The 15,223-nt window shown below is 34.3% G+C and overlaps 1 protein-coding gene and 1 pseudogene across 2 annotated transcripts in view; one reads left to right on the plus strand and one right to left on the minus strand.

Moving 5' to 3' along the window:
- Positions 1-2,288, plus strand: part of LOC118025402 — a 9,305-nt pseudogene extending 7,017 nt beyond the window's left edge.
- The window catches only part of PIK3C2G (phosphatidylinositol-4-phosphate 3-kinase catalytic subunit type 2 gamma), a 344,923-nt gene that overhangs the window by 223,532 nt on the left and 106,168 nt on the right, over positions 1-15,223 (minus strand). For both annotated transcript variants that reach the window (XM_035028133.1, XM_035028132.1), the window contains 2 exons: positions 13,680-13,810; positions 5,855-6,043 (listed from right to left, as the gene is read on the minus strand). In XM_035028133.1, the coding sequence (XP_034884024.1) occupies positions 5,855-6,043; positions 13,680-13,810 (320 nt within the window). The remainder of the gene's footprint in view (positions 1-5,854; positions 6,044-13,679; positions 13,811-15,223) is intronic.

The raw sequence follows: 15,223 nt of genomic DNA on the forward strand, positions 1-15,223 counted from the left end.
AAAAAAAAAAAAGAATGTCTTTAGTGTAAATTAATCTCTACAATAAAAGATATAGTGGTTTCATGCAAACATGTTTTTGAAACATTTTTCCAAGGAAACTGATTTTGGAAGCTAAGGTACTGCCCGTTAAGCATTGTTCTTCTTGCAAAATAATAATTTTACATCATGTAGGATGGCAAGTTCTAGTACCTTGTCAAATTTTTATTTAAGCTTCTGATGTAGTGCTCTGATGCCAGTTCAGAGTTGCTATTTTTAAATGAATACTTTCCTTGAACTGTCTTTTAATTCCTTGGGTAATTTCTGCTTGCTATTAGCAGTTGAATAGTTATGCCTGCGCATCAGAGTTCAAGAAAATAGCAACCATCTGCCAGGAACCACAGACCTTAGCCCTTGGTCTCTGGTATTCTGACAGCACTGCCTTCTTTAATGGAAATATCAGTACCTAGTAAGCACACTGCTGGCACTCAGTAGTGGAAATATTAACACCCCATGCCCCACACTAGGTAAATTAAATCTCAACATGTCTCGTGCTAAAAATAAACCAAAAGGAGGTGGTGAATCTTTACGTTGGATTAAATAAACAGCAATATTAAAATTCTCTGAGCTAGAAATGGTGCACACCAGTTCTCAAGAGGTTAAACCATTGGAAAAATAGACTATTCAAAGGAGAAAAAAATACAGATTTCTGAAGACCTCACTCTGACAACTCACTTAACAAGCACAAACTGTTTGTTCTCAGAAAAGTCAGCTTTTGAATTTAGAGAAGTTGAAAGGTTCATTTTTGGAAACAGCTTGTCCTCAAGTTTTTTAGTAGTTCAGTTAAAGAGAGTGGGAGTCATAGAATGAGTGCAATGGAAATATTTTAACCTTCCCAGTGACCTTCTTTGGTGCATGATAGGGAACTGTCCAATGTTCAAATAAATCAAATTTCTGCTAAGTTTCCTGAATGATGCTTAATAAACAGCACTCTACTTTGAAACCAGTCCCTATAATTTCTAAAAATCTGATTGTTCAGAAAAAAAAAAATTACACAGCGAAGTAGAAACATCCAAGCATGATTAGATAGTTTAGTACTGCTATTTACTATAATAAGACCATTTTAAGATAGTTTTACTTACAAATTTAATATGTAAATAGCCTAGAGTATTTATGTAGAAAGGCTGTAAGCATTGCAGTTAAGACCTCAAGCTCTAAATCTCTGGATTTAACCTGAACTCCTCAATTTACTAGCGTTCCATTGGGCAACTTAATCTCTGTAAGCTTCAGCTTCCTCACAGGTACAATTGGAATAATAATAGTATTTGTCTCATAGGGTTATTGTGACTATTAAAATTAGATAGTACTAAGGGTCACTAAGTAATAATTTGATCTTTATATTTAAAACATTTTGTGTCAAATAGATTTTCAGCATCTATTTAGGTAGAGAAGGTTCACTATAAACAGAATTATGCTTACTTATCAGGGATCAGAGAATATTGAAGTCTGTCTAGTGAGTCCTTTCATTTTACAAGCAAGAAGACTAAGCAGTATTATAGGCTTTATTCTGACAAAGATTTTTATAAGAGGGTGCCCCAACTCTGAGCTCGAGTGCGGGGTTGGGGACTCAGGATCCCAATAGAGCGTGGGCCTCGTGGGGTGCCTCTGCAGGTGTTCGGGGTGCATCAAGTACCTACTGCTTGGCTTCAACCTGCTCTTTTGGCTGACCCGGTCAGCTGTCATTGCTTTTGGACTATGGTTTTGGTTTGGAGGCACCATGAAGGATTTATTATCAGAGGATGAGTCATCGCAGTATATCTACCTGGGGCTCTCTGTGCTGGTTGGAGCAGGAGCGCTAATAGCCATAGACTTCTTCCAGTGTTAGGAAGCTATGAGGCAGTTTTAACGTGTGCTCAGCTTTTTCACCTGCCTACTGGTGATAATTGCTGCTGAATAACCATTGGAGTGTTTGTTTTGATAGGCAAGGGTGTAGCCATATGACATGCTCAGACCACATATGAAGAGGCTTATTATAACTATTACCTTACAGATAGGGAAAAAGGAAATAGGACTCTCAGTACTTTCCACTCAACACTTCAGTGTTGTGAAACAAAAGGTCTGAACAGGTCCAACCCATATGCCCGAAGGAGCTTCTAGGACACATTGTATTGATGAAATTGAGACCATAATCAGAGTTAAGCTTCAGGTCATCAGAATTTGTTGGTATTGGAATTGCAGAACTCACGGTCTTTGGCATGATGTTCAACATGGTCCTTGGCTGTGCAATGCTAGGTGCATGAGATGTGATATGAGGCCACTTCTACATGAAAATTGCAAGATACAGCTTTCACATGGCTGTTGCAGAAGCGGTCTCCTAGCTAATTTTTAATATTCGAAGGACACTTAGGATCTAAAATAATCCGCTGTTAATTGTACATTTGCACATGTATGAAGGTTTGGCTCATTACTGATTTACCCCTTGAGTAAATGCCTACTGCTTATGTTGACTGAAAGTATATTCATGTGTGATCTGCATGTTTCTGGTATATGCATTATATATAATGAAATCTGTTTGCTGGGAATTCCAGATCCTTGTTATGTGAGAGCAACAACCTATTTACCTCTGAAAAAAGATCAAAAATTTTTATAACCTTTAAAAACTTGGTATTCAAAAAAGATTTTTCTAAGAAATATCCCATAAACTTTATAAAAAGTATTAGTTGACACATTTAAATATCTTTAAAATAGACCAAGGAATATCTTAGTAAAACAATAATAATTCCCCTCCATAAGGCCAGTTTATGCTTTAGAAACTAGAAAGATGTTATATCATCTATTGAAAAAATTAGGTTTTAGAAACATTATAGAGATATCAAAATTCTATAAAGAACTTATTAAACTCAACACCCAAAGAACAAATGATCCAATCAAGAAATGGGCAGAAGACATGAACAGACATTTTTCCAAAGAAGACATCCAAATGACCAATAGACACATGAAAAAGTGCTCAACATCGCTCGGCATCAGGGATATCCAAATCAAAACCTCAATGAGATACCACCTCACACCAGTCAGAATGGCTAAAATTAACAAGTCGGGAATCAATAGATGTTGGCGGGGATGCAGAGAAAGGGGAACCCTCCTACACTGTTGGTGGGAATGCAAGCTTGTGCAACCACTCTGGAAAACAGTATGGAGGTTCCTCAAAAAGTTGAAAATAGAGCTACCATATGACCCAGCAATTGCACTACTGGGTATTTACCCCAAAGATACAAATGTAGGGATCCAAAGGGGTATGGCACCCAGATGTTTATAGCAGCAATGTCCACAATAGCCAAACTATGGAAAGAGCCAAGATGTCCTTCGACAGATGAATGGATAAAGAAGGTGTGGTGTGTGTATATACACACACACACACACACACACAATAGAATATTATGCAGCCATCAAAAGGAATGAAATCTTGCCATTTGCAACGATGTGGATGGAACTGGAGGGTATGCTGAGCGAAATAAGTCAATCAGAGAAAGACATGTATCATATGATCTCACTGATATGAGGAATTCTTAATCTCAGGAAACAAACTGAGGGTTGCTGGAGTGGTGGGGGTGGGAGGGATGGGGTGGCTGGGTGATAGACATTGGGGAGGGTATGTATTATGGTGAGCGCTGTGAATTGTGTAAGACTTGAATCACAGACTTATACCTCTGAAACAAATAATACATTATATGTAAAAAAAAAAAAAGATAGTAGGAAGGGAAAAATGAGGGGGGTGAAATCAGAGGGGGAGACGAACCATGAGAGACTCTGGACTCTGAGAAACAAACTGAGGGTTCTAGAGGGGAGGGTCATGGGGGGATGGGTTAGCCTGGTGATGGGTATTAAAGAGGGCACGTTCTGCATGGAGCACTGGGTGTTATACGCAAACAATGAATCATGGAACACTACATCAAAAACTAATGATGTTGGGGCGCCTGGGTGGCTCAGTCATTAAGTGTCTGCCTTCGGCTCAGGTCATGATCTCAGGGTCCTGGGATCGAGCCCCGCATCAGGCTCCCTGCTCAGCGGAGAGCCTGCTTCTCCCTCTCCTACTCCCTCTGCTTGTGTTCCCTCTCTCGCTGTGTTTCTCTCTGTCAAATAAATAAATAAATTAAAAAAAAAAAAAAAACTAATGATGTAACGTATGGTGATTAACATAACATAATAATAAAAAAAACTAGAAAAAAACTAATGATGTAATGTATGGTGATTAACATAACAATAAAAATAGAAAAAAAAGAAATATTATTCATACCTCTATTGTTTACCTTTATAACTATTCTTTTAAGATTAAATAGCTTTTTTGAGACATAATTCAAATGCCATACAATTTACTTAAAGTGTACAATTCAATGGTATTTACCATGTTCCCAGAGTTGTGTAACTATGACTACAAAAAGAAACTTCATACCATTAGCAATCAACCCCCTTTTTCCCCAACCTTCCCTAGACCTAGGCAACCACTAATCTACTTTTTGTATCTATAGATTTGCCAATTTGGGACATTTCTTATAAATGGAATCATACAATCTTTTGTGACTGGCTTCTTTCATTCAGCATAATGTTTTCAAGGTTTACTCATGTTGTAACATGTATTATTACTCATTCCTTTTTATTACTGAATAATATTACATTGTATGGATAGACCACATTTTATTTATCCATTCATTAGTTGATGGTCATTTGGGTTGTTTCTCCTTTTTGGCTATTATAAATATTGCTTCTCTGAATATCCATGTGTGAGTTTTTGATTGAACATGTATTTTATCTTGGGTATATACTTAAGAGTGGAATTGTTGGTCATACAGTAACTCAATGTTTTATATTTAAGGAACTGAAAATTATTTTCCAAAGTGGTTGCATCATTGTACATTCCCACCAGCAATGCGTGAGTTTTGTAATTTCTTCACATCCTGGCAATACTTATTTGTCTTTTTGATTATAGTCATCCTAATGAGTGCGAAGTGGTATCTCATTGTGGTAGAAAAAGAAAACTTTCACCTCCTTTTCTATCCCAGAAGTTTTGGAAAGTACACTAATTTTAACATAAACCTAAGTAAATCAGTTTGAAAAGTCCTTTGTGTCACTCTCTCCCCCACATTTCCCTTCTGTCAGGACCTTGAGAGAGAATTCAGAATTAAACTGGGCTCCACAATTCTTCTCTGATTGAGAGACTGCAGACTTTCTTCATGGCATCAGTGAACTGATGCTTATCAAGACCGATTTAAAATAGCTCTTCTTGGCTTTTAATATAAAATAGAAGCCAAGGAAGAGCTGTTTCCCCAAACCAGAGCCAGCTTCCACACTTATTCCCACATGTTTCCCCGTGTCTAACTATGAGAAGACATCATTACTCCACCTCCAACTGCATCCCTGTGTATTTTATTCTGTGAGAAGTTCTGGAGAATATATAAGGTATAACTTTTTCCCTTTTTTTCTTACTGTTATCATTGGCATATTTATTGTACATCTACTATAAGTGGGGCATTTTGTATAAAAGATATGGTCCCAATTATTAAGGACTTTTTTCTTTTGAGAAGGGTAAAGAGTAGAGAATTTTATTTTTCCCTATTTGTTTTGTTATTTCTGTAAGAGTAATCAACTCTTCATTTAAGAAACTAAGACCATTAATTATACTTCCAGTTTAGTACAGAAGACTGAATTATAGCTTAGATCTGTTTAAAATTTATATTCATAGTTTACATTTTTCTAAATTTAATATCTATAGCTATTGAAATTGGGAACAACCAGAATAGCTATTGAATTAATCATAGAGTCCTATTTTTTTCTCTTCAAATTTTTCTCATCTGTAATATCATGCTTGTTACACAATTCTTACCTAGCAGTCAGAAGTCCAAGTGCCTCCAAAGGGCAAGAAAATTTCCATCTTCTCAAAATGGTATGTATTTCTGAAACAGTTCTTTCATCCCATCCAGGGGCACTACCCAGGACCAAAGGAAGGGAGCAGTTTTCATTATTGCAGTAGAAGCGATAAAACCATAAGTATCTTCTCTTTTCCTCAGAGAGTCTGCAAAACCAGATTGGAAACTGTAATTTATTGGAGTTTGCTACACTAACAAATGTTATAGTACAAAATCTTACTCAGTTCTTTGAATTTCATTTTAGTTTACTTTGGAAAACATGTCCCTTATCTTCTTGGGACAATTTGATAGGTTATTTTATTAGCTTATTTCCTACTAACTTCCTTCTTTTATGGAAAAATAAAAGAGAGTTCAGTTCAGATAATTCACATTTATTTTTCCTCCCTCTCATTTTGTCATAATAATGACAAAAATGTCATTTTGGTTAACAAAATCTCTGTCTCCTTTAGGGCAGAGGAAGTTTTATCTGAATCCTGCCACATGTACTACTTAGAACAGAGGTAATCGAAAATTTACTCTCTTACTTTCTTTACAAGTTAATTTAGACCCAAGTGTGCCTATGAAGCAATGACATATTTAAAAAATGATATTCCTTCATCTCAAAGCAAATTTCATGAGAGTTCAGAAAACTCTGCACTAAGCTTCAAAAACAAAGATTTCAATTCATCCCTGGATTTGGGCTTTAAATTCTCATATTTAGCTGGAAGTTTGGAGTTAGAATGCCAGTGAATAGGATTTCTTTAAATGCCCAAGTGTTTCCCCCTGGCGAATGGTTCCAAACAGAAGATCGAAATCTAGGACTAGGGCCATTGACTTGCTGACAGTTTATCATGTTTTGATCACACTGGAGCAGAAGCATTCAGAACCACAGTTCAACTGGAGGACAGCATTTCTCACATGACAATGACAGCTTTTGAACACTGTCTCCTCCAAACTGACAGTGTTGCTCAGCTTAAATTAGCTAAAACTTCTAAGAAGGATAGTAAGAAATATTAAAATATTTTAAAGGTTAATATTTCTCTACATTTTTAAAAGCCACCTTCATCTACAAAATGAAAGGGTTGGATTATAGAGATTTTTGAAGTATATTTGGGCTACTGTCCTATTTTGTCACTACCTTCCCCACCAGAAAGTCCTCAGAAGAAAAAATTCCGTTACAAAATTATCAAATTCTGACTAAACCAAATTATTTTGTTCTGATTAAATTCCTTTCTCCCCAGTATTGGACAAGATATTTTTCTTTTACTTTCTTTTAGTGAAGCACACTTTACATCAAAAGGAATGCACACATTCAGTTCAATAAATTTTAACAAATGCATATTCTGAATAAAAACCATACTCCTTTCAAGATACAAGTTTTCTCATGCAAACAGAGGTAAGCACTGGCAGGATTTCTTTCACTCAGGATTAATATTACCTATTTTAGAACTTCACATAAATGGAATCATAGAGTAAATACTTTTATTTATAGCTTCTGTGACTCAGTATGTTTTAAAATTATCCATATTGTTGAGTATATCAATAGTCCATACATTTTAACTAATGAGCATTATTCCTTTGTATGAATACACCACAGTTTGCTTATCCATTCTCCTATCTGATGGACATTTGGAGTTCCTGTTTGGGGATATTATGAGTAAAGCTGCTGTAAACACTTGTATGCAAGTGTTTGTAAGGATGTATTTTTTCATTTCTCCTAGGAAGTTCCTGGGAGGGGGATGACTGGGTTTTATATCAGGTGTTTGTTTACCTTTTAAAGAAACTGTCAAAATATTTTCTGAAGTGGTTGTAAAATTTTACACTATTATGTGCAGAGTATGATAGTGCTGGTTGTACCACATTCTTGCTAACACTTGATTTTGCCCATTTTAAGATATTATCCATTCTAATGGGTGCATAGTGGTATCTATATGACTAATTTGGGGAGAATTAGAGTTGTCATCTTAACAATAGGGAGTATTCTAATCAATGACATGCTATAACCTTCCATTTATTGAGGTTTTCTTTAATTTCTCTTAGCAAAGTTTTATACTTTTTAATGTAGAGGTTTTGATAGTTAATTGAATTTTATTTTATTTTTATTTTTTATTTATTTTATTTATTTTTTTATTATTAACAAATAATGTATTATTTGTTTCAGGGGTACAGGTCTGTGATTCATCAGTCTTACACAATACACAGCACTCACCACAACACATACCTTCCCCAATGTCCTAAAGATTTATTTATTTATTTGAGAGAGAGAGAGAGATTGAGTAGGGCGAGGGGCAGAGGAAGAGGGAGACAAACAAATTCCCTGCTGAGTGGAGAGCCCATCAAGGGACTTGATCTCATGACCCTGAAGTCATGACCTGAGCCGAAATCAAGAGTGGGACACCTGACTGACTGAGCCACCCAGGTGCCCCTGTAAATTGAATTTTAAAACAAAATTTATTTTCTGTTTTTCACTGAAATACAATTGCATTTTGTACATTGATGCTAAATGCTATGATCTTACAATAATCATATCATCTGAAAATAGAGGAAGTTTTATTTCCTTCTTTCCCAGTTTGACACATTTAATTTCTTTTTCTTACAATAGTGCACTGGCTAGGACTTCCAATACAACACTGAAGAGAAATATTTAGGTAGATATCCTTGCTTTCCAGTTGTAGGGGGAAAGCATTCATTCTTGCACCATTTAATATGATGTTAACTCTAGATTTTTCCATAGATCTAGATTTAACTCGGGATTTTAAGGTTGAGAAAGTTCCATTCTATTCCTAGTTTTGTGAGTTTTTATTATGAATGAGTGTTGAATTTTGTCAATTGTCTTTTTCCCCAAATCTATCAAGATGATATAATTTTTCTTATGTATCTTTTTCCATTTTTAATCTAGCTGAATCCTTATATTTAAATATAAGCCTATAAGTAGCATAAAGTTGCATGTTCCTTTTGTAAGGTAGGTGACAGTTTCTGTTTTTAATTAGAGTTTTTATTCAATTTATATTTAACATAGTATGGATATAATTTCAAATCATTTCTTTGTCCCTTTTCCCTTTTTTTCCTGTCATCTTTTGAATTATTTTCTTGTATTTCATTTTTGTATTCCTCTTGTTCTGTAAATGTGCACCTAAAATTTGGGTGGTGTAGTTCTCTAGAGATTGCAATATTATCTTTAGTACATCACAGCCAACAGTGAATTAATATTAATATTAATATTAATTCGCCTTATGTATAAGAACCTTAAAACAGTATGCTTTCATTCTTCCATTTCTCATTCTTATTATAGTTGTTATACATTTTATTTTCATATAGTACAAATCCAACAGTACATTGTAATTATTTTTGCCTTATATAGTTAATTATTTTTTAAAGAAATTGGTAAGTGTGTAAGTAAAAGTAATTTTCTTTCCCACCTATTTTCCCTTTGTAGTGCTTTTAATTTATTCTTATATATTGAGTTTCATCTATTTATCCTTTTCTTTCAGCTGGTAGTATTTCCTTTAAGATTTCTTACAGTACAGATAAGCTGATCATAAACAAATTCAGCTGTGTTTAATTGGAAATATTTTTATTCCACCTTCATTTTTGAAATATAATTTTACTGGTTATAGAATTCAAAGTTGATAGATTTTCTTTTTCCCTTTCTAGATGTAAGATAATAGTCTACTGTCTTTTGGCTCCCATTATTTCTGATAAGAAATCTGGAGTTAATATGATAGTTGTTCCCCTGTAGGAATTTGTTTATTTTCTCTGATGCTTTAGGAATTTTTTTTTTTTAAGATTTTATTTATTTATTTGAGACAGAGAGAATGAGAGACAGAGAGCATGAGAGGGAGGAGGGTCAGAGGGAGAAGCAGACTCCCCACCGAGCAGGAAGCCCGATGTGGGACTCGATCCCGGGACTCCAGGATCATGACCTGAGCCGAAGGCAGTGGCTTAACCAACTGAGCCACCCAGGCGCCCGCTTTAAGAATTTTTATCTTTATGTTTAGTTTTAGAAATTTGACTATAATATGGATGTGTGGGTGTGTCTGTGTGTTTGGTTTCTTATATCTGTGGGTAGAAGTTCAAAAAAATTTGTAAAATTTTGACTATTATCACTTATTTTTTTTTATTTTATTTTTGGCCTAGATCTTTCTCTCCACTCCTGTGTGTCCAATACACATATTGTCAGTATTGTCTGATAGGTTACAAGGATCTATCACTATTTTTAGGATTCTTTTTTTCTGTACTTCAACATGGCTTATTTTCTATCGCCCTTTCTTCAAGCTCACTGTTGTTTCTTTATTATGCAATCTATTAAGCCTTTCCAGTGATTTTTAGAAAATTTAGATATTGTTTTTCAGCTTTTAAATTTACAATTTTATTTACTGAGACTTCATTTGTTCACTCATATACACCTTTTTTTTTTTTTTTTTTGTAAATCCATAGATGTCTTTTTAATAGTTGTATTTAAATCATTAGCTGCTAGTTTAAAAGTATTTGGATTTGTCTCTGTTAACTGCTTCCTCCTATCCTGGGCTCTGGTTACATATTCCTGAGTCCTTCTATGTCTAGCAATTATTGATTGTACATTAAATATTTAAAATGCTACATTGTCTGCATTTTGCCATCTTTTCAGTGTTAAATGTTTTGATTTTTTTTAATAGGCAGTTTAAGCACTAGCAGATCAACTTTAGCCTTTTGAGACTTGTTTTAATGATAGGTTGGGCCTCGCATAGTCTTTCATCTTGGGCTAGAGAACACTTACTCTTAATATGCATCTTTCTGGTTTCTTTGTTGAATGCTTGGGGTGTTCTGGGATCTTTTTTCATTCTTATTGGTCAATATTTCTCTGTCTTCCCGCACTGTGCAACCTGTGGAATCTACATTCATTTCACATTTCCCTGTGATGGCTCTTTTGCAGGCTTACAAAATCTCTACCTGCTCATGAGTAGCTAAGTACTCAGATATGTATTTCTGTAGCTCCTATCCTTCTCTACTATTATGCTCTAGAAATTCCAGCTGCTTCAGCATCATTAAACTCTGATCTCTGCCCACTTTTTTTTTTTTTAATCTCAGCAAGACCACTTCTTTGATTATACCTCCCAGAGCCATGATGTAGAAAGTGCCTCCAGGCTGAAAAACACTTTATTCATGAGCGCACCTCAAGCCCCATCCAATTTCTGAAAACATTTGTTTCATATGTATTTTTCTTGTCTCATATTCCTTTAAGTCAGGAGAAGTAGTCTAGTAATAGGTGCCTTTCATAGCTAGAAGTGGAAGCAGTAATTTCTTTCAAAACAACTTTTTCTATCTTTTGTTCTGGAATCTTTTTCATATTAGAAACACTCTTAGCTGTCATCAAGAATCTATATTTTTAAAATTTTTACAAATATTATAGGTACATTTTCATTGAATTTCATTGAGTCTGAATTTCCTGACTCTGGTTAGATAAATTTGAAAGAAGGAATAATTGTCACTATATAAATGACAAAATGTGGTATTTTGAAACAAGTTAATCTGATTCTTTTTTTGAAATTAATCTGATTCTAACACAAATTTTATCACATTGAAGCCTGTTCATCTTTTTCACAATCAGAATGAAATTCTACTGTGCTGAGCTTAATAATTGTATTTGAGTAAGTGAAACAGAGGAAAATGTCACTTGTTTTATGTATAAATTATTCATTTAAATAGAAACTGAGGTCTAAAACAAGTTGGGATTCAGTGGGATAAACTTAAAAACATAAACTCCTAATATATAAAGGAAGTTACAGTCATTATTTGTTGCTTTTGATCTTGTTTGTTTGAATATACTTAAAATTTCATGGGATGCCTGGGTGGCTTGGTTAAGCATCTGCCTTTGGCTCAGGTCTGATCCTAGGGTCCTGGGATTGAGTCCTGCATTGGGCTCCTTGCTCCGTGGGGAGTCTGCTTCTCCCTCTGCCTGCCACTCTCCTTGCTTGTGTTCTTGCTCTCGTTCTCTCTCTCTCTAACAAATAAATAAATAAATAAAATCTTTAAAAAAAATGAATATACTTAAAATTTCAAAGCATGGCACCTTTTTCATATTTAAAAAAAAACATTACAAATATGTTAGTCTGATATGCGACACATTTGTTATATGTAATGTTTTGTATTTTTGAGTAAGTAGTAGAAAAAAATGCTTCACCTAGTTGACAGTAGTCTAGTATAACAATGGATTATCAAAATGTATCATGAGGACTATGAGAATAGTCCATCATTTATAACCCTTAAGCAACTTTTTATATCAGATACTATGTGAAAGAACTTTATTCATTATAACATTTATTTTACATGTATTATTTATCAGCACAGTGTACAGTACTGGAAATATAGTGACAAACAAGATAGATGGGTTCCTTGCTCTCCCAGTTCTTACAAATTTATGAGGAAGACAAGAAAAAACATTAACAAACAAGATGATAATAGAGTGTGTTAAGTGTGATAATAAAAGGTAATAAGACAGAGAGTAAAGAGAAAAAACTTCATTAGGTAGGGTACTCAAAGAATGCTTCTTTAAGAAAATCACAATTCAGTGAAGACCTGACCTACAGGATGAGAGATTCAGTCATGTGAAGCATTGAAGAAGGAGTATTTCAGGTAGAGGGAACACCAAAATGAAAAGGTCTTGAGATGGGAGAGGTACCAGCACATTTGAAGTATATAAAGGAGACTGATGTCACTGGATGGAGTGAATGAGGAAAAGAGTATTACAAGGTGAAATTAGAGATAAGGGCAATAATATTACCCAAAACAGAAATCTTGATCACACTCAATGCCTCAATCTGAAATGGCCAAAACTTATTCCTTCTCCAGAAAATGACTCTTAACATCTGCCTATTCAATCATTTCAAATAGGCAATCTATTGATTTCTTGCTTTCTCACTTGGCTTATCCCCTAGTTACTAGTAATTATAAAGTCATGTCTTCTCAATTTCCAAAATAGATCTTGGTCCCAAATCCAGCCATTTTTACCAATGTCCATTGTCATCACCCTAGTTTTAGTCACCACGACCTCTCGCTTAAAAAATTACATCAACCTTCTTGCTGTACTGCTTCCATTCTTAATTTCTCTCTAATCCATTCTTCAACTTGCAGTCCAAGGGTCTACTCAAAAAGATTATTTAGATCACATGACTCTCCTGTTCAAAATATTTAAACAATTTCTTATTCTTGGAATGAAAGGCTTTATCATGTTTCATATCTTATCACAGTATACACATAAAAAGTTACTTCCTTAGTTTTATGCTTTTGCATGCTATTAATGAGCACAATCAGCTATGGCTTAGATATTACCAAGTAGAAAGTACTAATATCACTAGTTCTCTTATATCTCTTCTTGGGATTTTATTTTATTTTTCAGAGAATTAGTGTTTGACAAAATTTAAGTACTCCTTAGTCACTAACTTAGTGCTATTAAAACATTATTTATATCTATTCTTTTTAAATCTGCCATGAAAATTAAATTTTGCTCTTACTTATTTACTAAAACAACTTTTTACTCAGTTGAAGGATGGTTGAGCAATGGTTTTTCCTTGTTAAATGCTGATATATATCTAATCAGTCTCTGCTTTGTTGTACTGAATTGAATGATTTCCAATCTTTTTATTTGTCCTTTGACTAAAGTTAAAGTTGTTAAAAGCAATGGGAAAAAAAAATCTTTAAAAAACATACAGAATTACTAATTTAGCTCCTAAACATTAATTGATCATCCAACAGATGTGACTTCCAGTATAATTCATGTATCAAAAACAGCAGGCAAAATTCACTCACAAGACCTGGGTCACTTACAGTAAGGGAGATTGTTTCTGTGAAAGTCTGGCAATATGTTTTAAACACTCTTTTGGTGGTTCTTCAAGGTTATTTCTATTCTCTTCAGAATCAAGTTTCATATACTCCCACTCAGTAGCTGGAAAATCAATCTGAAATAAAGAAATGGTTTGCCATGTATTGAATGCCTCAAAATGCATCATTAATTTAATATTCTCTACCTAGTTTGTAGAAACTAAAGGAAAATTCCTATGTTATTTCTGTGTTCTTTTCCACTTAAAAATAATTTTTAAAAGAATCATTAGGGTTGGGACACCTGGGTGGCTGGTTAAGCATCCGACTCTTGATTTTGGCTCAGGGTCGCAGGATCGAGCCCCACGTCAGGCTCTATGCTTAGTGCAGAGTCTGCTTGAGATTCTCTCTCTTCCTCTCCTTCTGCCCCCCTGCTACTTGTGTGCTCTCTATCTCTCTCTAACATAAATAAGTAAAATCTTTAAAAAAACAAAAAGAATCATTAGGTTTTGGACTTGGTATTTAAATATATATGGTATTTAGCAAATCCTCAATTATTTATATAAGTGGCATAAATTAGTAATGTGTAATGTTATCTGAGGAAAAATGAGAAAAAATAACAATATATGAAGTTTCATAAATTTAAATATTACATTGTTGTTTAATGCTGAAATTATATACTTTATACAGTTAAGTATTAAGATATCTTTCTATTATTAAATGATAAAAAATGTAGATGCTAGGGGCGCCTGGGTGGCTCAGTTGGTTAAGCGACTGCCTTCGGCTCAGGTCATGATCCTGGAGTCCTGGGATCAAGTCCCGCATTGGGCTCCCTGCTCGGCAGGGAGTCTGCTTCTCCCTCAGACCCTCCCCCCTCTCATGTGCTCTCTTTCTTATTCTCTCTCTCTCAAATAAATAAATAAAATATTTAAAAAAAATGTAGATGGTAATTACACTTTTCTCATATAAATATCTGAGAAAATAAAAAGAATTACTCTATGTTGGTTTCTACTTCAGGAAATCTACAGGGCTGTAAAACACTTTGTAGACATGAAATTTCTGGTAAAGATCTGTGTAAGTGTATAACCAAATACAGTATTTTTGCTCTTGCTCTGTAGTTCAGATTTATAGACAGGGCTAGAATTCAGGCCACTTTTTTTGGCAGAATGTGTTTTCTAGTAAACCATGTTTCAGTGATAATCTGAATCAAGTAAAATAAAAAAAAAAACAGTTAACAAAATATACAGTTTCAGACCATGTAAATGAGCTAGATATTTTAATGCCCATATGTGTGTTTAAAGTTATAATATTTTTTTATATTAAAAAAATCTAAATAATTTTTCTCTGCTGAACTGTTAGTTTGGGATCTCAGAGAAAATTGAGAAACATAAGGTAGACTGTGTGAGTTACAGCTTGAAATATGGTTGAATCTATTTGGGTTATTTACTAGAAAAAAGTTTTAGCAATTTTATAACCTCTAAAATTTGTTGCCACATTTGTTTTTGGTATAAATTTTGTTATACTGTACCATTTAATACTCCAACATGATGAAA

The sequence above is a fragment of the Mirounga leonina genome, unplaced genomic scaffold, assembly GCF_011800145.1.
Source record: "Mirounga leonina isolate KUSES-001 unplaced genomic scaffold, KU_Mleo_1.0 Mir_201, whole genome shotgun sequence".
NCBI lineage: Eukaryota > Metazoa > Chordata > Mammalia > Carnivora > Phocidae > Mirounga > Mirounga leonina.